This window comes from Nicrophorus vespilloides, unplaced genomic scaffold (assembly GCF_001412225.1).
Source record: "Nicrophorus vespilloides isolate i.1.1-1 unplaced genomic scaffold, Nicve_v1.0, whole genome shotgun sequence".
NCBI lineage: Eukaryota > Metazoa > Arthropoda > Insecta > Coleoptera > Silphidae > Nicrophorus > Nicrophorus vespilloides.
The window spans coordinates 294,041-317,444 of NW_017100091.1; the positions used below are offsets into that span (position 1 = coordinate 294,041).

At 36.3% G+C, this 23,404-nt stretch overlaps 1 protein-coding gene across 12 annotated transcripts; it reads left to right on the forward strand.

Moving 5' to 3' along the window:
• Nucleotides 1-1,596: 1,596 nt before the first annotated feature.
• LOC108567596 (neuronal acetylcholine receptor subunit alpha-7) lies at nt 1,597-20,500 on the forward strand. 12 transcript variants are annotated; one of them, XM_017928151.1, is made up of 11 exons: nt 1,597-1,933; nt 2,731-2,870; nt 3,281-3,325; nt 3,970-4,014; nt 7,298-7,407; nt 8,944-9,124; nt 11,264-11,339; nt 11,447-11,641; nt 11,917-12,003; nt 17,490-17,599; nt 19,240-20,500. In XM_017928151.1, the coding sequence occupies exons 1-11, from the start codon at nt 1,867-1,869 to the stop codon at nt 19,723-19,725; spliced, it is 1,542 nt and encodes a 513-aa protein (XP_017783640.1). In that variant the 5' UTR covers nt 1,597-1,866; the 3' UTR covers nt 19,726-20,500. The 12 variants fall into 12 exon arrangements, with proteins under 12 accessions (XP_017783640.1, XP_017783641.1, XP_017783646.1 ...); XM_017928152.1 differs by lacking the exon at nt 11,917-12,003 and adding an exon at nt 13,835-13,921; XM_017928150.1 differs by lacking the exon at nt 11,917-12,003 and adding an exon at nt 12,539-12,625 and having other exon boundaries at nt 1,599-1,933.
• The last annotated feature ends 2,904 nt before the right edge of the window (nt 20,501-23,404 follow it).

The following is a 23,404-nucleotide window of genomic DNA, read 5'->3' on the forward strand; positions in this document are numbered from 1 at the left end:
GCGTGCGTTACGTAAGGATTGGGTAAATGAGGGGGCATATTTTCGTATATTATAATCTTTGCGCGAAGGAATTTATGAAATTGCATATCTCCATCTCTGTCCGTCTGCGTGGAATTCAGTAATTGCGGCCCAAGGGTATATTTTCCGAATGGTTATTAGAAATGTTTTTGTAACTCCGTCATAGTTGGGGAAAATAGGATTCTCTCCATTTCCCCCCTCGTTCCATCCATCCACTGGTGACCTTACGTCAGCTGCCGCAGGTAGTTGGCTTTCATCGTTGAATTGCCATTGAAGCAAGTTAAGTTGATTGATGTTTCCGCCTTGGATACTTTCATTTTTACGTCGATTTTTTTTTAATTCCTATTTACTCTTTCCCTTATATGTATATATATACAGATATTATTATCAATTCACTAGTTTTCTATTTACTTGAAATGTATATTACTACAATTTCATATATGTACATATGATAAGGGTTAATCATCTGCGAGTAGCAAACCCACTGTTTGTTCCATCTCGTTGACAAAATCCATACGTCTTGAGTTTAGTATTATTACCTTTCTACATGACATATGTAGAAACGTCTTGTATATGACGAGAATGCTGTGTTTCCTGGAACAATTTCCATTTCTATTGCTCCGCCAGATATCGAAATAACCCTCCTCCGCAATTCCTAGAATGAACTCTTGTATAAATGCAAGAGATTCTCGAGGGGTACAATAAATGCATGCCTATAGAAATGTATCCTTTACCAACAACAATACACACATATCTTGAAATGCTAACAACCCGCCCACTAGAATGCAGGCTGTTAGTGTAAGTTTTCGGGTCATTTGATTCATAGCTTCATAATAACATGAATGGAAACACAGATCAAAAGAATCGGATTTACCAATTGTTGGGTCTATATTACACTATTTATTTACTGTTTACTACTGGGGTTGAGACTATATATATTATGATTCGCCCCTCAAATTTATCTTAAAATCCGAACGGCCCATCCCCTTGAGGAATTTGGGGATGTTAGCTTTTGATTGAATCATCCCACGGCCAACAGAATAATGCATTTATGCTGACACTTGATGAAGATGGTTTTAATTTGTTGCAGCGTTGGCGGTGGGGGAGGTGTAGGTGGAGTTACATAGATGTTTATGAATAAAAAGACCAATTATGAGAGACGCTAGATGAGCAGGTTTGCAATGAGAGCAGATACATCCATGCCTGGGAGGTAATTTTTCTTGTGATCTTTTGTTTTATTATTGTGCTTCTTTGTTTTGTTCTGCTGAAGTGCGTTTTGATTCGCTGGAGTGCGGTTCGAGTTTGGTGAGTGTTCCGAAGGTGAAGGAGAGCTGTATATCGGGTGCGGTTCGTTTGGCAGCTGATGGTTAATGCGTTAGTGTTAATTTTGATTGGCAGCGTGGAAGAATTTAGATTGAGTTGGGGGGACTGGGTGGAGGCGCCGGGTTTTTAGAGTGGTGGGGCGGTGAACGAAGGGTTGGAGGGGCACCATCAAGGGGGGATGTTGCTTGCGTGCGGCTCCGTGGCCCGGAGCAGCGGCAGGATCAGGAGCAGGACTACTACCCCGGGAGCGAGCGCGCGCATTTGGCCCATATTGATCCCTAGCGTCTCCTGCATCTCGTCCTCGTCCTCGAGCATCAGTGAGTCTGTGGAGCACAACAATATCACTGGTCCTGGGTGAAATATGGGCAGTGTGCTGGCGCGAGTGGTGCTTGCGGTGCGAAGCTAGTGGCAGGCTACTCTGTCTACCTGTGCTGCGGTGGGCGTGTGGGGGTCGTTCCTTGTGGTATGACGGCCAAGTCCGGAGGATTGTCCCACAAGACATGAACTGTTCCGTAACTAGCTAGGATGGTTTCGTGCGAACAAGTGCTGGCTCTTCTGGCCAAAGCCTTCGTCCTCATCACCATGCTACCGGGTAAGTCACCTCTATCTTATACACAGCTATAATGTCCCCCAGGAAGAAAATATTGTTCTTAAAAATCATCAGTATTCAACACTTTTCTCTCTCATCTCCGCTCCGCTCGGACCGCAAACCCGCTCTTCATCAATTCAACCACAATAGTTGCTATAGCAGCTTTGGAAGCGACTGTTGGTTACAATAGGAAGAAGCTCTGACCCAAATGTCGAGCGCAGAAAATGGAAAATGGGTCAATGAGTTGTTTACATTCAGTTTTACAGAGTCGCGGCGCGTCCTAAGAGGTATTAACGATTTATCGATGTACCATTGATACATTTCATCACTTATTGTTCCCTCCTTCTGCAAAGTGTAAAACTACAAAGCTGAAAGCTGGTTAGAGTAGTTTGTAGCGACGCTAAAAACAAAAGCGACATTTGGTGCGGTGCTCGCCCGTATTTCCCAATTAACCAGACTAATAACACATGTCAGTACAGTTAGGCAGAGGAGATTGCACCGCTCGCAGATAATTACGTGCCATCCCCTGCACCATCCATTCTTGATGAACCATCCGCATCAGTTATTTATTTGTTCGGCGATGTTTCATGAGCGGCCCTCATTCAACATTCAGCCGCATCGCAATCCTGCATTTATGGACCGGAATCGAATTAGACATAATGAGATCACATCGATCACATCCCACCGGCATCCAGATCCAAACGATATTCTAATTTACAATTTTCATCTCAATCTTGAACTCACTTTTTAATAACCATCAATGACGGATACATCACGTTCTGGGGATTTCTCGCTTCCAGGTTCGGAGCAGGGAGCGCACGAGAAGCGACTCCTGAAGAACCTTCTGGACGAGTACAACATTCTGGAGAGACCCGTGGCCAACGAGTCGGAACCTTTGGAAGTCAAATTCGGCCTAACTTTGCAGCAAATTATCGACGTGGTTAGTACACTACATGTCTCTATCAACTTCACCTTAATATACAATACAATTTTACAAATATTCACTCTTCAAGCAAAAATTAATTGAAAATGAAACCTATTACAAAAGATCGTCATGTTCTCTACTTACATTTTACTTTCTATAATTTTGAGTTTTCAAAAAGTATAGAGGACGGACCAACGCATATAGGTATTGATTTTTAAGTTGATCCATTGATTTATGGGGAATATATAAATATTACATATGTCGTTTTTACAATTTATGTTTATTTTTTTTTTTAATTTAATTTATTAGTATATAATATTATTTCTTGTGGGAGGATAATTTCATTTATTTTTTATTTTCGTTTGAGCGCGTGGGAAGTACTGACGTAACCTTGTGGTTTTTATTATTGTTTTCCCCCTGTCTAGGACGAAAAGAATCAGATTCTCACGACAAACGCGTGGTTGAATTTGGTAAGTGCCATGTGGTCCAGGCAGCCTTCGCAATGTTATAGCAGAGCAAACACTAAATGTTCGTAGCTTCACTTTGGAGACGAAAAAAAATATATGTTTAAAAAAAAACTTAAACTGTATATATATATATAAATTTTGTATGTGTATATATAAATAAATATATATATATGTATAATACATTTATATATACATGTATATATATATAAATATATCATTATGTAACATAAGATTTTCTTTTGGCGCTACGGTAGTGTTTGCCTCTGAGCTGTGTGGCAATGGACGTATATAGTTCTTGTGCGATAGGATGGCTCCGGCAAAAGAAAGTCCTTTTATGTCGCAGGACGAAAAAAGCTGCCTATCCATCCGATCGTTTGCACTTCGACCGAATCTCCTGGCATTCTTATCTCTCTGTTTATTGTATTCTATCCATTTTTCACACGGACCCCACATGTATATTTATTTATTTATCGAATCTATTTTTGGACTCTTTTGTGTTGTGTGACACAACTTTGTTACCTTTTACATTTTTTTTCTGTTCTTTTCTGATGTGATTCTTTCGAGATTCGGTCGTTTCGTGCGCCGTATGCATGCTTTGTCATGTGACTAACTACCGATGTTTCCCTTTTTTTATTGTTTTACCATAGGACGAGAAGAATCAACTCCTAATAACAAATATTTGGCTTTCTTTGGTAAGTGAAAACCAATTAAATAACTAAACACTTATACACACACGGCAGTTGGTTGGTTGTGATGATTCTTGATTTCTGAAACTTCTCTTTTTCAACATTACAATACCTTCTAGCTGATCGAAATTACCTGAAGTGAATGATGGTGTGCTCCTCCCGTATTGAATCAGAACCTTGTAATAATTTGTAATTCTATTTTGCTGTTGCCGTTTGTTTAATTTTGTTGGCGAAGAGTCTTTCCGTCCCAAGTTATTATTATTATTACTACTACTCTTATTATTATTATTATGATTACAAGTAAACGTATAGAACCAATCCGCGTTGCGATTTATTTTATTTTGTATGCCTCCCGTAAGGTTTGATCTTAGACTTAGACCTCAACTTTTTTCTCCATCATTATATATATAATACACATATATATATATATATATAATTAACGTATATTGATTGGAATGGCGTTCCCTAGACTCATCAAGAGTTGTACGACCCAGTTGGTATCTTTTTAAACTTTAATTGAATATTAATCAATTGCCTTTTATTTACATTTGCCTTTCGTAGAGTTAGTCTTAGCCGGTAGGTTTTAGCCCATTTTAGCCAGTCAACAAGTACAGTTTCAGACTCTCGGATCTACTCGCTCCCTTTCTTCAACTTTTTCTCAATATCTATAAGTATTTGAACATATATTTCTTTCTATTCCAGAAACACGTATTATTTATTTTCAAGCAATTCCATCTGTGTTACAAATGAATTCAGATACTCCAGTTTTTGTCGACTCTCTCTCTCTATCGATATGTGGCGTCTATACTGCCGTGTGTGTGCGAGATTTTTCTAAACTACATCACTTAACTACGCTTATTTTAACTGACGATCTACGATTTGTGAAACTACCGCCCATCCAATCCTTACGCCACCATTTTGACTTTACCTCACTTTAACAAAAAGAAACGCAAAAGCAAGAGAAAAAAAAAACTGTCCCATCCATCTACGAAATTTCGTTAGGATGTAAAGTTTAATAGCCAAGAGCACGAATTCAAAGACGAAACCGCCGACGGGAAACATACGGGAAAAACGTGCTGGGAAACTTTGCTGCTTTCGCGAACTTCGAACAAAGTATTTGCAAATCATTTTTTTACCGTTTACGTGGGAAAGCACTTGAGAAAGCGACATAAATAAAGGAAGGAAAACGTAGATAGAAAAAAAAATAAACGTGACCGAGATGAAAAACTCATTACTTATTCCGCAGACTGAGCAGAACGAAGTGAAAAAAAAATATTTGGATGATTTATGCTACTTCTGGAAAAGTTTTGGAAAAGCGAATTTGTCGCTGTCGTTTTCCAAAAAAAAAAAACAAACTAATACCAATATTTGCGTTTATATATAAATAGCTTTTTGTATTTATGTCTGAGGAATCTATCTATATTTGCAGAGCCGAGCGTTCCATTCGATAGGGCTTCATTGGAAAAGCTATTTCCTGTTTGAGTCGAATTGCGTTTATGCACTTTCCAACCCCGGATATGCAGCTTTATTCAATTTATATATAATGAAACTTCCTTGCCGAAGTGATTTCCGCAGCTCGCGAATATTTCAATTTTTCCACAATTTGCTCACCTCGTGATTGCATAAAGATCAAATATTAACCAAATCATATAGTCTCCAAATGCTCTTAACTAGATATCAAATTCCATTCCGAATTGATTAGGTAATATGAAGTTGGCACATTTCTGGAATAGTTGCTTACATCTAATACCGCTTTGTATTACGAAACCGCAAATCATATAAATTATCATTCAAAACCGCAATTTCGGATGCAGATGGAAAACGACATCAGGATTGATCTTTAATCCCATAGAAATATTGTGAATTGGTAATTCCATGGAAGTTTATTAGACTAAACTTTTAATCAAAGCAACAATATTTACGTAATATATAAAAAGTTATTTCCTTTTTTTGAACGAAATCAATTGCGCAATACAAATAAGTACGAAAAAAAATTGTGATTATTTTTGCAATTCTTTTTCCGCATGTAAATATTTAATTGCAATTTGTTTCTGAATATTGCGGTCATTTACATAAATATTCATGTCACATTTTAATTAACCAATATTTGATGATTCGTGTTTACGCGTTTGTCCCAAATGAATTTCTATTTGTTTAAGTGTTCACCGTTCAATATTAATTCATCGGTAGATAAATGCACGAAAAGGTAGATATTGTTGCGAGTTAGTCATTGTTTGCGCAACAAAAAGCTTTTCAGCAATATAAATTAATACCGTGTTCCAGAACATTCAATATGTCGCCTTTGTCTCTATATTATAGGAGATTTATGTTTTCAATCAAATCTACCATTTTCTATCTACCTTTTGTTTACCTCAAACAATACATACTTTTTGTACAAGGAGTAAGAGTATACCTAATCAATCTTACTTTTTATCTTTAGCTGTTGCGTTGATATATAATGATAAATTAAAAACAAAAAACAATAGTGGAGGTATTTAGTTGAAGTGAAATAGAGCGCAAAGGTCAAAATGGTGATACGTACTCGTACTTGATCCTTGGAATCCTTCCGCACGTTGATGCAGTAAATCCAATTATGAGCAACTATCGATCCGACAACTCCCGCATCGCCATGTGCCGACCAAAACACCGATGGTCCACAGACTAAACAAGACAATATCGTAAAAAAAGCCACACTAAACATGAAACTGTTAAAAACTAACGATCTAAATATTGAAAATAAGAAAGAGGACGTATTCGATTCCCCGTTGGCATGATATCACAGACATCATATTACCATATCATCTCGCCTTGCCGCATCCCATTTATGTGTGCATCCATTTACCAAGCGATCGGTCCAGGACAGGGTACACCTTGATGCACCTTGTTGGGTTTATCGCTCGGCAATTGGAGACGGCTTATCACAAATGCAACGCCTGTCGCATGATCTGCACGTAGGAGTTTGGAGGCCTCGAACGAGTAACACCGGATTGGGCACGTAAATGCTAAATCCTGTGCAATTCCGGACGTGCCCTCTCTATATTAAATATTTGTTTCCCCCCCTTGTTCAGTTTCATATATTCGTGATGTTCCGTATACTTTTACGTTGTAGTTTATTTAATTCAATTCACTAGATTTCCCAATTTTTTTTGCATCCGTTGTTGTAGTAGCATTTTGTGTGGTGTGTCGATATTTGGTTGTGCAACCGAAATACAATTATTGTACAAAATATGACCCACAGTGCAAAGGATCCCCTTTTGGGGAAACTACAATACAATGCATTTCTGTTTAGGAATGGAACGATTACAATCTCCGATGGAACGAGTCTGAATATGGGGGAGTCAAAGATTTGCGTATAACTCCGAATAAACTATGGAAACCCGACGTGCTGATGTATAACAGGTAACAAGTTTAGTGCCATGTCTGCCCTGTGTTCCCAAATAGAACCGGTAAATGTCTATACTAATATCATGTACTACTAACAAATAATCCGCTTTTGCGATTACAAGGCTAACAATTAAGCAAAAAAAAAAAAAATTGAAGAGAAGAAATATTTGAAAACGATAAGTCAACATAATAACTATAGTGGTTTTTATATTATTTTCTTCTATTTGCATGCACTTTGTTTCTCGTAGAATCCGGGTTCATTTACTTAAATCTTTGATACATTTTTTTTTTGTGAGTTCATGTAAATTCTTTGGTTTAGTCTAGGTAATGATGGATCGTTCGCAATTCGTTTAAGCTCAATTGCGGATGATCCTCTTAAAGTTGTTATTTTATATTATTTCTGTTCGTTTCAATATGTCATATATATATATATTATATTAATTTTTGGAAATTATTTGTTTCGAGTCTTTTGATATTGTTTAATTTTATTTTGTATAACTTTGAGCACCTTGAGACGTTCCTCTCTGCGGATTCTGAATATCGAATGCAATCAGTCCGAGGATCGCAGAAAGGAACGTAGTTTGATAGACGATCAGATCAGTCGCGGATTGGATGTACTCAGTTGCGGCTCGGATAGCCGCCCTCTTTCCCAGCAGAACAGCTCTCTTCGTTGTCTGATTGACTTCAGACAACGAAGTCACCGGCCGAAGAGTATGCACGCCAGTGTGTATGTTGCGAAAGTTGGGTGGGAAGTACATAGACAGCTAGCCGTTGCTGTGGACCACAGCTACTTCCGGCCTTCCGGAGTCGAATGCCGGATTGATACCGGATGTCGTAAACCGCGACTGTTGATTTGAACTAGTCCTGCCTTCCAATGGTAGCAGTCCCAAGCTTCGACTCCCGCTGGGCCGGAAATGTCCCCGAAAACTCTCTTTATAACAGCACTGACACTAACTAATAAAAAAAATAAAAGTATAAATGAAATAACTAAACAAATATCATTTAATATATATTGCAGATAAATAAAGAAAAGGTCGGTCGAATAAACTTAAACTATGATATAAACGGCTTACGCCAACATAAACAAGAACGGGTGTAAACAAGAACAAACTTATTCAAACGAAAAACAAACAAACAAAAAAAAAATGCAAGGCTGTACTTAAAAATTGGATGCGAAAATAGCTTGGTCACTGCAAACGTGCTCTACAAACATCCTCAAGGAGTTAGCCCCACAAAAATACCGTTGCGACCTGCTGAAAAGTCTGACAAAAATCTCTTGGATCAGAATTCCTGCTGACTGAGTATACATAGCCTCTATAGCTGTTACCTGTTGTACTGAACGTCAGTGTTGCGATGCAGTGGATGATTGTTGCATGCCAAAGAACGCGCGCGCTTCAATCCTGTTGTACACATACACCAAAAAAAAAAGAATGCAAAAATTAAAAAATTAAGTAAAAGCAAAGCTATTTAAAAGTAAAGCAAAGTCTGACAGTCCGAATCAAGGTGTAAGTTTTTTCATCGCCGATTTTAACAATTTGTGTTGTTATGAAGTGCTGATGAGGGTTTCGACGGGACTTTCCAAACAAACGTTGTGGTCAAACATAACGGCAGCTGCTTGTACGTCCCTCCGGGTATCTTCAAGAGCACATGCAAGATAGACATTACGTGGTTCCCCTTTGATGACCAACACTGTGACATGAAGTTTGGTAGCTGGACCTATGACGGCAACCAGGTATTGCTGCAATGCTACATGTTTTTTTTATACTATTTGTGCCATTTGTGCCTAGACTTAATGATTACATAGCACCCGGTACAGAAATTTCTTTCACTGAATTTTCTCTCAAAATATACCACACCACTAAAACACTAAACCCACAAATATACATATATATTTATATGTATATAATACATATATAAATATATATTATAATTAACAAAATTACATAATTACACAATTAGCACTCTGTTCTCAACTTATTTTTCTTTCGTTCAAATTCGGGTTTCTTTAGCCATCTTCTATCCGATACGACACACGATTATTAATTTAAGAAAAACACACATCAAGTCAAGAATCAGTTCGTTTAAAGAGGCCACACATGCACGTCAAATGTTAGCTATTTAGATTGACTATGTTACGTGTTTAGATATTAGAGAAAATAGGGTCCCAAAAAACTAAAAAAATAATAATAATAATATTAAAAATCAAATTACTTTGACTAATGTTTTATTATGATTATGATTGTTATTGTTGTTTTCGAGCGAAACAGAGAGAGAAAGAGAGAGCGAGAGAGATAAAAGAAAAAATAAATATGAAGAAGACGAAGAAGAGAGAGAGAGAGAGAAAAAAAACATGAAATAAAATATGAAATTAATTATCTTCAACGCCACAGCATATATCAGTCACGAGGGAACCATGTGACTGTATCGCAATAGATTTTGCTATTTTGCATGGAGCACCAATGCACTTAATTCCTCTGCTAGTAACTTTGCTCCTAAACAACCAAGAACAAGGCCATCATAATAACCCCTACGGCGAATTCCACCCCTTCGAAGTTCCTAGCAGAGGGATTAAAGAGAATATTCGCTTCTTGGCAGGGATGCAATAATGACACTAAGAATTATATCTACTCTAAGTATAATACATCATCTAATGGTATAGTCCGCCTATATGCAGCAGTCCCATTATTCTAGACTCGTTAAACATTCATGCGATCGATAATGCTTCCTGCACCGAATCAAACTTTTCGGAATTCCCGTAGCGCCCCTAAAATTCTTCGGATTATTAATATAAACAGCGATGTTAATATGCGATTAGCTGCAATCCATTCTCGTTATTCAGTAGCGACTCGGAAATAGGTGCACGGCCCCGTTTCCGGGACAACCCTCCCACGCGTACGCCTTCAATATTTCAGAGTTCAGCCTGAGCATAACAAACGTGGCGCTTTGGAAAAAAAAAATAACGTGCACACCGAATTGCGAGAGAGGATTAGGAGAAAATGTACGAAGGAATGAATGAATGAAAGCTAAAAGAGGAAACGACGTTAACGTTCTACTACATTTTTTAACAGCCTTCGCTGTTTAAATATTTATTAAAGCAAGCTCATGAATATTAATTAATTAGAAGCCATCAATGAAATGCCTGCCGTCTTTAGAAAAAAACGTTTTCATATACTACACGCACGAAGGATTTTATGTCAGTTAATTAGAGTTATTATACAATAATTTCATTTCAAGATTGAATTATTTAAGTGAATAGATCTTTAACGTTTTTTTTTTTCTTCATCTTCTGTGTATATCGTTTCTGTGCGTTTGTATGTGAGTGGATGTGCAAGTTATTTTTTTTTTGAGCGAAACAGTTTTCTGAAAGCTCTCGTTATGTAATATAATATTTTCTAAGTACTTATATTTTGCTCGCATAGAGTACAGACAGGTGTTTTTTCTTGGGTATTTTAATCCGCTTAATTTTATTCCAGGCATGCGTTTAGGATTTAATCTACTTAAAGGGATTTAGGCTATTTCATTCGTAACTTGTATATATTATATACATATATACACGCTTATGAGAGCATCAATAAGTATAGATGTGCGTATGTACGTGTATATACTCATATGAGATAATTCTCTAAGTCTATATTAATACGAAATCCTGCTTTTTGCTCATGCTTGAACCGATTTATTAATTAATACTATTATTACTACTATTACTAATATTGTTTGTTTCTTTATCGTTTTTTGGAGATGGCCCATACTCATGATCCAGTGTGTCGTATCTTAACTTAATTTTCTATTCGATTTAGTGTTTAGTAGGTGTTGTTTGCATGCAAAGCGTCATGAATGCCAGGCACGAATTACATGTCAAAGTTTTGTGCAGCTGGACCTGGTGTTGAATTCGGAAAACGGCGGAGACCTTTCGGATTTCATAACGAACGGTGAATGGTATTTAATAGGTGAGGATCATTTGCGGTTGCATTTCTTTAGGTGTTGTCGTCTAAATCTATTACTGAAGAGCATTTGCTGAACGTGATCTGGTGTGTCTTTGTGTTCTTTTGCGCAGGAATGCCCGGAAAGAAGAACACTATCGTATACCAGTGCTGCCCGGAACCGTACGTCGACGTCACCTTCACCATCCAGATCCGCAGAAGAACGTTATACTATTTCTTCAATCTCATAGTTCCTTGCGTGCTGATCTCCTCCATGGCACTACTGGGCTTCACATTACCTCCGGATTCTGGAGAGAAGCTCACCCTAGGTATATGATTGATCTGTATAACATTGATATGTATATTATTATTATATATTGCTGACTCGTGTAAATCCTTTACGCACGTTAAGTGTATTCATCATACAATATTCCTCTCAACAGACACTGATCATGCTGGACATTCAACACACAATATTACTCTCTTACTTCTACTTCCGTTTTTTTATTTGATTGTCACCACAGTACACTGGATCGTGGGATTCCGTTTTTGCATTGCATTTAAGACGCGCGTCTGTGGTTCAAAGTGGCAAATCTTATTTCAGGTGTCACCATACTACTTTCATTGACTGTATTTCTCAACCTAGTAGCTGAAAAGATACCAACCACGTCTGATGCAGTTCCTTTGATAGGTATGATAGGAGGTGGTCGGGGAGCATCGTGTGTTTTGACGCCCTGTGTCCCTTAACGGACTGCCCGTTGATACTTGGAGGGCGTCATCGAATGATAAGATCCTCGCCTGTTCCCCTTCTCCTGCCTGCGCATATCTTATTGTTGATGTTGTTGTTGATGTTGTTGCTGTATTGACTTTTTGTTCTCGTATCCCCTACACATACATATATATGCATACATATTGCAACTTTATCTATTATATAACATTTTTTTTTTTTAAATATTTATCCATATATATGTATATGAGAGTTAGCACCCCGGTTTTGAAGCACTATCCAGTAATGATACAAATAATACATAATACATATTTAGATTTGCAAATGGTAAGTAGCATAGTGATGCGGGAAACTCCTCATGGGCAGATCGAATACTATTATTATTTATTTTTTTACTATTATTATAATTTCTGTTCTTTTACGTTCTACTCCGTTAATCCAGTCCAGGTCCAGTCCAGATTCGAGGCCGAAGCTGTATTCAAGCTGTGTTCTGTTGCAGGAGTGACCATCTTGCTCTCGTTGACTGTGTTCCTGAACCTCGTGGCAGAAACCTTGCCCCAAGTATCTGACGCCATTCCTCTGTTAGGTACCAATCGTTCTTTGTCTGACCTGCCTGTGCTGACTACATCCTCAGTGCTGCCTGATATGAAATATGTGTATATCATTGTGTATATGTGATTGTTGTGTTCGCGCGCGTTTTCTTTTTCTTTTTTACCTTGTTTGTATTTTCACTTTTGTTCTATGATTTCGTTTATTATATCTTAACTGTTCTCCTAACTGACTAAGCTTCAACTAGTCACAACTATCTGTTTATCTGTTTGAAATTTTAGTTCTCTCTGTTATAATTTACTTTATGTTCGTATCTTGCTATATAACAATTATTTAATGGTTATATAAATAGTTTTCTGGTTATGTTTATGTCTATTCGTTGTGTTTATTTTAAATTTATTACTTTTATTATTATTATTATTATTATTTTCTGTTACGATCAAAGAAGAAATGTTAAAGGCCATTATTGATTGGTTCTTGCCTTTAAAATGCAATAGTCACAATACGCCACGATGGTCGTGATTGCCCCCGGCTGGGTGGAGTGCTGTTCGCGGGTCCGGATTACGCAATTTCTCCCTGCTTATTTTTATATATTTGTATACTTTAATTTTCATTTTTTATGAATTTCGAACACTTTCGTTCATCATCACACTACCTTTTCTCTACCATTTTTTACCATTTATGCTCTCTTTCTCTATGAGTTTAACTTTATCTATCGCTCTCTTTACCACACATACACACACACGTTCCACGAGCCGCAAACATTTCCTCTTTGATTCGTAGCGGGACGAGCCGGATACTTGGATGGTAAAGTTTACAGCAGTAATAAGGATTATTACTTAATTTTTAGTTAGTTCTATTTTTTTTTTCCACTCTCAATCAATTTCTCTTATTGCTTACATTAATCTGTATGTTGTTGTTGTTTTGATTTCGTTTCATTTTGTTTTGTTTTCCTCTACCTGTCCGTATATTATTTTCTTTATTTATTTAATTATGTTGTTTTATATTTAGTTGTTGATGTTGTTGTTCAAGAAGGGAAGGCAGCAAGCGCGAGTTGAGGTGGCCTCGTACCTTGGACAAAGTTCGGGCATCATTTGTCAACTATCTTTTTCTCTCTCTCTCTCTCTCTATATATATATATATTATTATTTTTGTTATTTCTTTTAATACCTTTGATTTTCTTACTTTGCTGAAGCAAAACCGTAGCCGGTCACAGGTCAGACGCGTGACGCAATGTCTGTTGCAGGTGTTACAATCCTGCTGTCGCAGACTGTATTCTCCTTGCTGGTGGCTCACGTGATTACCCAGACCTCCGACGCTGTGCCTTTGATAGGTAGTTTCTCGGAATATAATAATTAACTTACTATTAATGCCAAAGATTTAGTTGAAAGCGAGTTCTCTTTTTTCTCTGAGCAAATAGGAACACAAAACTAAGACAAAACCTCAGACCTGAAACTAAGATTTACTAACCTAAGTGCACGACATTTCTGCGGAAACAAAAACAAACAAACAAACAATTAAAAAAAATCATACACTAGTAATGTTAATAATTGAAATTACCTGAAAATATAAAGAAAAATTATTTATTTATTTATTTATTTCATTCACTCACGATAACTACTTATTGTTATGATCGTTTTTTTGTTTTGTTTTTGTTGTTCGTCTCTATAACAGCACTTCGCCCATCCACAGCCACACGACTATACTATTAGAGTTATATCAAAATCTGTAAATACAACGTTTACAAAGTGTGATTAATTCTGACCGACTAAGACAGACGGGCGCGATGCAGATTATTTTCAGCAAATCATCTGCACACGCTCTTTCGTGCTTCTTTCTCTCTTTTACTTGCGATTAGATGGGTACTGCGACCGAGGTTTAAAGTAACTAAAATCTATATAAAAGAAACAATCTGATCCAAAAACACTACCGGAACTGTGACTTATCAACGCTGTGAACATGCTGCTACCACCATGTTCCAAGTTCCATCCCAACCACCCTCCCACATCCCTACAGCTGATCCGCAATCGAAAATTCATTCCGCTTCTCTGTATAGATTATATATACATTATTATTTTGTTTCATTTTTGTTTTTGTTTGGAACACTCTCTGGATTCTCCTGCTGCTGCTGCTGCTGCTGCGGTCGTATAGTTAAATACTATTTCTGGACGGGCAACTAACTTATTTACTAACAAACAAACAGACAAACAATTCACAATAAACTTACTGCTCAATATCTCTGATAGTGGTGCCAGTGCTCAAGTGCAAGTGCCAGTGCGAGTGCTGCCGGCTTCTGGCAGCGCTTCTGCCAGAGCCGAATTGGACTTGGAGGACTGGCAACAGCCCGAGCACTCGTCCGCCGCCGACTCACTCTTGTATGCCAATTTGACCTTCTCACCTCCAAGTATCAAATGGCTCTGTCCCACTAGGAGTATCTAATCTGTATGTTTTTGTTGTTGACATTTTTTTTTCTTTCTATTTACATATTTTAACTGTTCGTACTTTTATTTTTATTTTTTTGGATAACAAAGAAACAGAAAAAAAACAACCACCGACCCCCGATACCTTCGCCCTTCTTTATCAACATAATCTGTTTTGTTTACTGAGTACTCGTTACCTCCTCTTAAATTCATCAGCCAAAGCAACTAATTAATTTAACAGAAATCTTCCGCAACGCGAGGCTCTTTCAACGCGATTCAACCACTTAAGTTTATTATATTTAACACAACCGATCATTTTACAGAGACCAATCCACAACTCCCCAACTGCAAGTACACATTATTTTCAAAAATAATCAGATTTAGCGGTGAGCAAATATTTATATACTAAATTTGAAAATTATTAAAAATCAAATTAGTTTTTACCATCATCTTTAAGACTATAAATGATAACTATCAAAATTTAGGTGACTGCATCAAGTATGTAAAAAGAGTGGATTTCATTGAAACAGCCTCGCGTATGTGGGAGATGGAAAAAAAAAACCATGACCATAACTAAACAAATATTCTAAACTAGTGACCTAGACTAAATGAACACGAAAAAAAAAATAAGAAAGAATGTTATAGAAGACAAATTAAAACTAAAATCTGAAACGGTGTAATCTATGATTTGTGATTAAAATGGTGATTTTATGGTGCATAGAATGACTGTGGCGGCCGTGTGGTGATGACCGCCAGTCGGGCCATCGTGATCACGTCGGTGGTGGTAAAAGTACCCAGTCCCAGATTGGGATGGCGATTGGCGGATTGGCGATGATAGAATGCGCCCCACGGCAACCACGCCAGGTAATGAAATGCACAGTCTTAAGCCAGACATAAACAAGCATCTTTAAAAAAAAAAATACAAACAATGTATAACGATAATGAAGATAAACAACCAAAAAGAAACAAAAAGAAAACAACATATTTTCTAATAATTATTAAAAGAAGAGAAGAAGTTTAAAGAAAAAAAAAAAAGATAAATTAAGGAACAAACAAACAAAATGTACCAAAACGATTATTTAATTTCTTCCGTTTTACCTTTACTTTACGTTTGTTAATTACTTACTTTTTTACATTACTTTATCATTTGTTTTTCGATTAATTTTTTGCTCAATATGTGCGTGCACTTTAAACGTATAATACAAAATAATACAACCTTATTTGTTACTATTATTATTAATGTTTGCTAAATAGTGTTTCGTTGTTTTTTCTTTTCTTTCTTTCTGACCAAAATAAAATTAAAAAAAATAAAAAGAACAATCATACAACTAATTTCAAGGAAATACATATGTCAAAAAAGAAACATATGATCAAACAAACAAACAATCAATTAATCATATAAAGACTGAAAGGCAATCAAGTTCACTTTGATATATATATCTTTTTTTGGTTTCTGCTTTTTGCCTGTCCTTCTGGTTCTATTATTTCTATAGCTTTCATCCCATCTGAAACCCGACTACTAAACCAACTAAAATGAAAATGACAACCGGATAATTAAATACCAACTTGTTTAACTTGACGAGCGCGTTAACAAAAGGGCGCGGCAGCGTTGCGGACCTGGAATTGAATTATTGTTTACTACTTGTTGATGTTGTTGTTGTTGTTGTTGTTGTTATTGTGTTAATGTTGTTATTTGTTGGAAGCATTGACCTGTTACTGTTGTTACTGGTACATATCGTTTCTTAATTTTATTGTTTTCTTGTTATTTACTGTGGAACACCGATTTTCGTTTCGTTTCCATTTTCTTTTATTTTTGTTTACTTTCTGTTTGCGGTTCACAACTCTGCCGCGCCGTGAACACCTCGGCCGATCTTTAAAGCCCTTTTTGTTTCGATATTTCTTGAGGAGGGTACGATCGTAGTTCATGACACATTAGAAATGAAAACCCTGACGTTTGGAATGTTCGTGTGTGTGTGTTTGTAGCATTTTGATTTGATTCCCATTGTGTGTGTATCTCTACTACAACTACTACTACTACTTCTTCACCACTGTAACGTAATGTACCTTTATTTTACTTTTACTTTTCATTTTTATCTTTGTTTCATTTTGGACTTGATTCTAATGTGTTTTCTGTATTTTTCTTTTTTCTCGTTTTTCCTTTATTTTTCTATGTTAAGGCGATGGTGTGTGTTTGCAATGTAGTGATTCCAAACTGAAGATGGTGTGTTTGTGCTTGGCGTAACGACTGTACATACTTTTATTTTTGGATACTTATCAACTAAACTATTTAGTTTTACCTCATTTTACTTTTCAAATCCATTTTGACGTAAATATTTATTTATTCTTTTAATTAAACATTTTGGTAGTTGCTATTGTACATACCCTTTAAAACTAAAAGTTGAGTAGTTTTCGATTATTATTATTTTGTTTTTTTATGGAAGGCAAGTAGAGGCGCGGATGGTAATTTAACGGCTGTTACAGGCACTTACTTCAACTGCATTATGTTCATGGTAGCATCATCTGTGGTGCTAACTGTAGTTGTACTGAACTACCACCATCGAACGGCGGACATCCATGAAATGCCGCAATGGGTAAGTCCGAAACATTATATTTACATAACGCACATTTCATAGTTAAATAATTCAGCAAATACTTCAAACAATAACCCTTTGTGTTTTCTTAATTATGTCACTTTCATAATAAAGCAAGTCTAGCGTGTAAGAAAATTAGTTAAAGAAATTGTTAGGGCTGTGGTATATTAATTAGAGTTTGGCATGAAAGAAACCCCGCAGAAGAAAGACTTTAAATTAGTTTCCATTAACTTATTAAAAATAGGAAATAAAGTTCTGCTCGGGAAATGAATTCTTTACAGGCACTTTTTTTTTTTCACGTGAAAAACTTTTACGTAATATACGTTAATTAAATCAATGTCAAGAGAGTTAATAGGATTTTAATTCAGTCCACTTTCGATCTCAATGGAGACCTTCTTGTTTTTCTATCTTCTTTTATTTTACTTTTATGAACTTCGAACGTAACTGCGTTCCGCACTTTTACTTTTTTCAACATTAAATTCCGTTCGAAAAGTTTTCAAGAATTCCCTCAGGTTTTTTCTCTGCCGCCCCATGTTTTTCTCGGCGAGTTTTCATTTTGTTTGCTCACAACACAACTTACATATCGAGTTTCCAACGAAAACTTTCTTTCGTTTACTGTATTTTTCTTATTTCTCGTCCTTTTTCATCCTCCTATTTCTTATCCTTCCTTCCTCGCAATTGCTTTCAATACCTTTCAAATTTACATTGACGAATCGAATTTCCTTCCATCGTGGATTACACGAACTTTTCGCATTTCCCGAGTTCATTAGTCTATCTATCTGCGTTCGGATAATCGTTTACTCTTCAAACGCGATTAATCATCTTTCCAGCTGGAAACTCTTTAATCCGTCACTAATCAAAACTCATCTTACGTAACTTGCAGCGCGCGCGGAAGTAATCACCACGGATTAGGCATAATTCCCAGCCTCCGGATTGGGGTTTAGTTACAACCGGGTGTTACGTGCACACTCTACAACGTAGCCGATGACGCATGCATACACGGCACGGCGTATATAATGCGTGATTAATTGAAAACCGGATCAATCGTGGCTTTTGTCCATCTGATCATTGATTATTCCCGCTAGCTCGCTTTTCATTAACAGGTGATTTTTGAATGGAACCCAATCTCATTGAACTATGTTACGCAAATTACAGTCCGTCCTCGTCGAGTTGACCACCCCACACCCTAACTCCCTTTGTGTAATTAATATAATATTAGCCCTAACAATGAATGCGTAATCCGAATGCAGTGCCATTGAATTTGATTAATTCAATGTATTTTGTATTTCACTGACCAGTGTTGCTGAATTATTTCTAATGAATACTGTTGCCGTTGGCTGGATGGGTCACTTTACAAATTATACTTAGAATTCGTGCAATCCAATTTCATTCAATTATCACTTCTCATTATGGAGACCACAAACAGAAATAAATTGAACCATTCATTAGAGTCTCCGGATAATTTAAACTATCACCACGTTATATACATGTCGTGTTTATCATTAGTACATTTGAGTAATGATTTTTTTATATTATAAATAATTGAACTATTGTATAATTCTCAACTTGTATGGTGATTCTTTTCATTGAGTATTTCATGTATGTAAAGGTAGCGGATTCAAACGTAGACATTTTTATAGATAAAAACTGTGTTCCTGCAATGGTTGCCGTGGATATTGGGGATGGGTCGTCCCGGCAAGAAGATAACACGCAAAACGATCCTGATGAACAGCAGGATGAAGGAGCTTGAACTCAAGGAGCGATCGTCAAAGAGTCTTTTGGCGAACGTCCTGGACATCGACGACGACTTCCGGAACGTTTCGGCGGGTGGGAACAACGCATCCATGACTACTAGCTTAGGCGGCGGATTCATGCGACATCCTACTACTATCGAGGAAGCTGCGATGCCTTCATCCGGCACCCAAAGAGACCTGCAACATATACTGCGTGAACTGCAGTTCATCACGAACCACATGAAGAAAGCGGACGAAGAGGCCGAAGTAATAAGTGACTGGAAATTCGCTGCCATGGTAGTGGACAGGTTCTGCCTCATCATATTCACCATGTTCACAATCATAGCAACGGTAGCAGTCCTCCTCTCGGCACCTCACATCATCGTCCAGTAGGGACGAACCTGCAACACTGCAGATTCAATACTATTTTATAGTAACGTAATTAACCGCTAGATAGACTATATATATATATATAATATATATATATCTATATATAAAGATAATATACATATATAATATATTGATATATATATATGAACGTTTACTGTGATACAAAAGCAGCGTATCGTGTCGGCACAGCAGTAATTGTGCCTTCCAAACGGAACATTCACGAGCTGTTGCAAACAACTAAAAGGCAGGCATGTGCTAGAAATCGCTCCAACTGCTGCGTGTACTGCAGACGATGTATACTAGTAGTGGACTAACCTTGGATGAAGATGAGGATGAAGAAGAAGAAGAAGTCAACATCTGCAAGTCAAGATCGTCAACGATGAAGTCTACGACAGTACCAAAGAAGAGAAGATACGTTCAATCACTAAAGATAACTCCACTCTAGACATCGTACGTTACTTAGTCAGATAATAACCATGTAATCTATTAAGATATATAAGAATGATGAGCCCTTCCATCGCCGTTGCAATGTGTTGAACCCCTCCAGGATTAACAGCCCTAACGTAGCAACAATGAGAAACGATTCCCTGAGGGACGGGTAAGTGTCGCCATCAGATGGTACGGCCGAGTCATCTGCCGTGCCATGCACCCCCGTCCTTTTGGGTCAGGACCTCTCATTGATCCCATCGTGGGGCCATTCCGGATGGGTCCAATGCGTGCTCTGACTTCGAAGGGCTTCGTCACACATAGATGATTAAAGTACTCTTAGTTCGAGGTACACACGTGTCTGCCTTTTGTTCGCCCATTGATACAAACATAAGTTAAAAGTGTCCATACACTACATTAAATAAAAAAAATCTATGAATTATGAACAGAAAAAAAAAATAATTGTGATGAACTTCGCAAGTTAATTAATAAAATTAATCTTTAAAAAGAAAACTATCAGTTATAGATTTTAAATAGAATGTATTATAAAAGAGAGAAATAATTAAAAATAAAAGATGAAGAAGGAGAAAAAAAAACGATATGATACGAGAGAAAGATTAAATCGAAGCGGATAATATTTGAAAAAGAAACGTAAACGGCGCAAGTTTTTTACGGCAAAATGGAACGGAGAAGTCGGCGGCGCGGCTACCGTTGTTACACAACCCAATAATTAAAAAAAAAATTAAATTATATATGTATATGAAAGATGACAAATTTTGTATATTATATAACACACCTAGTTTGCTCAGGTTGCGCCGCCGTCCTCGTCCTCGTCCTTCACGGCACCCCGTGCGTGGCTTACAAATGCATACAAGTGATCACAAAAGCCTTTCGAACTAAACGCTGTGTTTGCAAGGTGTCAGCAACTCCTGACACCTTTCAATCGGTGCCCAAAACGATGAGGACTTCTAAAGTATAGAGGAAAAAAAAGGACATGCTATATATATATATATGTACGTACACAAGTATACGGGTGTGTATGTAGATATATGATAAAGAAGTAATAATTTAAAAAAAGGAACAATTAGTAATATTAATAATATACATTGTGAAATGGTCGTCGTCTTCCTAACTATTATTCATTTTATATAAGGTTTTACGATTTTACGACAAGCGGATATGTCATTGTTTAGTGTTATTAACTAATTGAAACGCGTATTCGATGATGATTATGATGATGATGCACGATGCCAAAAGCCACGCACGCGGCGCTCGCGTTTTATATCATATACCATTTTTAATATCATATTTAATAAATAATAAAAAAAAAAGAAGAACTTCGAATTTTTCATTCTACGCAAAAGAAAAGAATTTCTACACCACGTAAGCGGGACGCGTCGCATAACCCGAGATTTTTAAAAACCAAACAAAAAAAAAATAATCTAATTATTATTATGTACTATACGGAATTATATATAAAAAAAAGAAGAAGATGAAACTATATAAATAAATTTAAATAAAGAAAAGGTTAATGAATCGGGTAAAAATATATGTCGGCGTGGAATTAAAAAAAGGGTGGTAAATAAATGAAGAATGAAAAAAAAAGAAAGATATAATTAACAATAGCATTTAATACGATTTTAATAAAAAAAAATGAATAAAATAAAAAAATGAATATGAAAATTTTGAAACGAAAAAAAAATATGAAAACAAGTTATATATGTATGAAAACGAAACGAAAATAATAATATGTATGTTAACAAAAAAAACAACAACAACAAACAAGACAGACATGTTTCTTTGGGCATTTTACAAGAGAATTATATAAGTGCAGGTAGTCTCGATCCTCGTGTTGGTTTTCCGAGCGGACCTGTAATCCTCGATTCGCAGGAATCGACTATTACAGGATCCGCTCCTGCTGCCGACGTCCTTTCAGCGGAAAGCTGAAAATCCGTCGTGTATCCGGCAAACGACACCACCAATGTTTTATATATATCGTAGCGCAGGAATGAACAGATATAATTGAAAGAGCATCACATAATTATATAAATATACAAACAAAACAAACAAAAAAAACACACATAAAAGCGAAAAAAAATACAAGTAATGTTAAGTATTGAAGGATGTATATTGTTTAACCACTTTATAGATCCGTTATTCGCAACACAGAATGAAATAAATCATAAAATATATTATATATATATATACATATATATACATACAAAGAATGACGAAAAAAAAACAGACACACTAAGCATGAGAGTGAGAAAATGTTTCCGAATAAGTTACGTAAACCATATAAATATATTGAAGAAAAAAACACACGTACCTCTGACTTATTACTTACTAATTTATAATTATGTGAAACACAAATATGACTAGACTTCTCCATGTTGTTATTATAATTGATTTCGTTTCCGGAACGAATGATCGCATGAATCTGAAAGAGCGAGTGGGTAGTTTTTAGCATCCGCAATTGTCCAAGAAAAAAAGAATGTGAAAAAAAAACGTACATAGATTTAGTAATTGCAGAAAAATGTGTAGCCGAAAAAATATTTAGACAAAAAAAAATGAAACTATATAAATAAAAATATATACTAGGATGTAATGTTCTCCCCTCGTCCTGCTTCCTTAAGTTAATACAAGTTTTAATCTATTGTACAAGATATTGCGCTCAATCTCTTCAAATGAAATGAACTCTACAAAACTATATAAATATATATATATATAAAAAAATCTAATATAATATTATAACGTTGTTCGTTTGCTATGTTATATTCTTAAGTTCAGTTGATGCTGGTATAAATAGATGAATTATGTGAATAAATGTAAGTCGTATGGTTGAAAACAATAAATGCAGAGATTCAGTTCTATCATAATACACACAAAAATCAACGTCTGTTCTGAATTTCGTAAGATCCGTCGTATCATCGAGGTAAGTACAGTTTCATTATTAACCTTCTATTAAAGACGTAACAGTATTTTTAATAAATGATGGTTTTTGAGAAAAACACCACAAATCAATGGCTCTAAAACTATCTGAAAATTTGATTTTGATTTAAATACTTGATGATGATATATAACAAATAGAAGTAATACAGATAAAACATGTTATAATTAATTTAATACACAAATAAGCATTTATTCACGATAATTTTGCACAACCCACATTCATTAAGTTGCTGCTGCTGTTGATACTGTGGCTGTTGTTTTTGTTGCTGATATTGTGGTGGAGGTGGTTGTTGCACAACAAGAA